This window comes from Vespa velutina, chromosome 13, assembly GCF_912470025.1.
Source record: "Vespa velutina chromosome 13, iVesVel2.1, whole genome shotgun sequence".
Taxonomy (NCBI): Eukaryota; Metazoa; Arthropoda; class Insecta; order Hymenoptera; family Vespidae; genus Vespa; species Vespa velutina.
In genome coordinates, this window is record NC_062200.1 from 1,597,060 (window position 1) to 1,598,779 (window position 1,720).

A 1,720-nucleotide genomic window follows, 5' to 3' on the forward strand; every position below is an offset into this window, starting at 1 on the left:
TGGGTGGGGGGGGGGGGGAGGAAAATTCTTAACCTACCTGTGCACTGGTGTCTTCGCTGCTGCTATGTAACAATGGAGCAATTGGTACTCTTTGATCATCCAATTCGCTACTATCCGGATATAAATCTTGATAAGCAATTGGTCCTAAAGGTTGCACAGGAGTATTTGGAACAGAAAGCTCTAATTGCCCGCTGATATTAATATCAAAATCTCCAGGAAGAATGGATGGATGTTGTCCTAATTGACTATTTAATTCAAGCAAAGAATCTTGTATGGTGACTATACTTCGAAATACGGGATCTTCCAATAAGGAAATTAATGATTTGAGATCTTGGGTGGTATGCATTTGTAATTTTGGATCGTCACAATCTTCTACACGTTCTTGAACATGCTCGAGCAAGTGAAGGGCCGTGGATATATCTAAAATTATGAATAAAATTGTGTACGTTATAGGAAATATGAAAAAGCAATCATATAAAAGGATTATATTAAATGTTTGTAATATTAAGAAATATAATAATTACCTGCGCTTAACGACATTTTAGTTTTCTTGTTTTATATATATATCGTTCAAGCTTGTACAAAATCCTTATCGATCCAACTCTAGAAAAATAAAATACGAAGGATTGTCATTAAGAAGGAAATCAATAGAAAAAAAAAAAAAACAATCTTAATAATATTCTTACGTTCTTAACCTCAAAAGAAAGAAATGCTCGATGACACAATATTAACGTATACATTTCTACTATCGTTATTTCAAAAAGTAAAAAATCCAATCCTGATCGCGTATATCATGCTGATTACAATTAAAACTAAACTAAGCTGGTTTAATAGCAAATCGATATTCGTTTATGCAAAACTAAATTAGAACTATTTACATAAAATCGATAAGTATCTCTTACCTAATAACTTTATAAAAACGTTTTTTTTTTTTTTTATACAGGATACACCAAGGATAAAAGTATAATTCAGAAGAAACTTTAGTATCTTATGGGTGTTATATATTACAACAAACAAAATACCACCATCAAGGCTCACGATGAAAACTTAATCGCATCTTGGTATCAGCTGACAGGATCCAAAGCGTCCCGACGTTCAACGCTTGATATCATGGAGGGCGTTTAAGGCGCATGCACTAATGGCGCGTAAATTCAATTGCTTATATAATCATTTTCGATCGTATACAAGCCGTAATAAGAAAAAAAAAAACAAAAACAAAAACAAAAAATAAATAAATGAATAATGTAATCATATAATTATAATTAATAATAATACCTTCACGATATCTTCCATGTCTACATTAGAAAAATAATTAAAACGGTGCTTGGACGAGTATCAGGAACGACGACATTCTGTGCGACATAAGTTTCGTCTGAGGATAAGAATACTACTAAACGATATTTACTATTAATTATGGATTATCGATTAATATAATACATCGTCGACTTACTTTAACCACCTTACGTTGTCTAACAAACAAGTATACACCTTACAACACTGTCTTACTGACAACCAACTGGAATTTCTTCAAGATGGCTGCGTATAAACGAAATGCGCGCGCATACCGTATGCGCAAGAAGCCTCGTAGCCAGTCAGTCGACCTTCCTTCTTTTTTAATATTTCATTCGTTTGTTTTCTTTCGTTTCGTTTGTTCGTCGTTTTTTCTTTTTCTTCTCTTTTATTTGTTGAAATTCAAATATCCATTACGTATGTGTATATA

General features: G+C 32.6%; 1 protein-coding gene across 6 annotated transcripts in view; it reads right to left on the minus strand.

Moving 5' to 3' along the window:
• LOC124953928 overlaps positions 1-1,505 on the minus strand; it is a 76,591-nt gene extending 75,086 nt beyond the window's left edge. For 2 of the 6 annotated variants that reach the window (XR_007102374.1, XM_047506002.1), the window contains exons 1-3: positions 903-1,075; positions 525-603; positions 38-420 (exon numbers count right to left, since the gene is read on the minus strand). Coding sequence is in view for 4 of the 6 variants with exons in the window: in XM_047506002.1 (XP_047361958.1) it covers positions 38-420; positions 525-540 (399 nt within the window). In the remaining 2 variants the exon portion in view is untranslated. Of the gene's footprint in view, positions 1-37; positions 421-524; positions 604-902; positions 1,076-1,450 lie in introns of those variants that run through there. The other 4 variants (XM_047506003.1, XM_047506000.1, XM_047506001.1 and 1 more) reach the window with 3 other exon arrangements.
• Between the last annotated feature and the right edge of the window lie 215 nt (positions 1,506-1,720).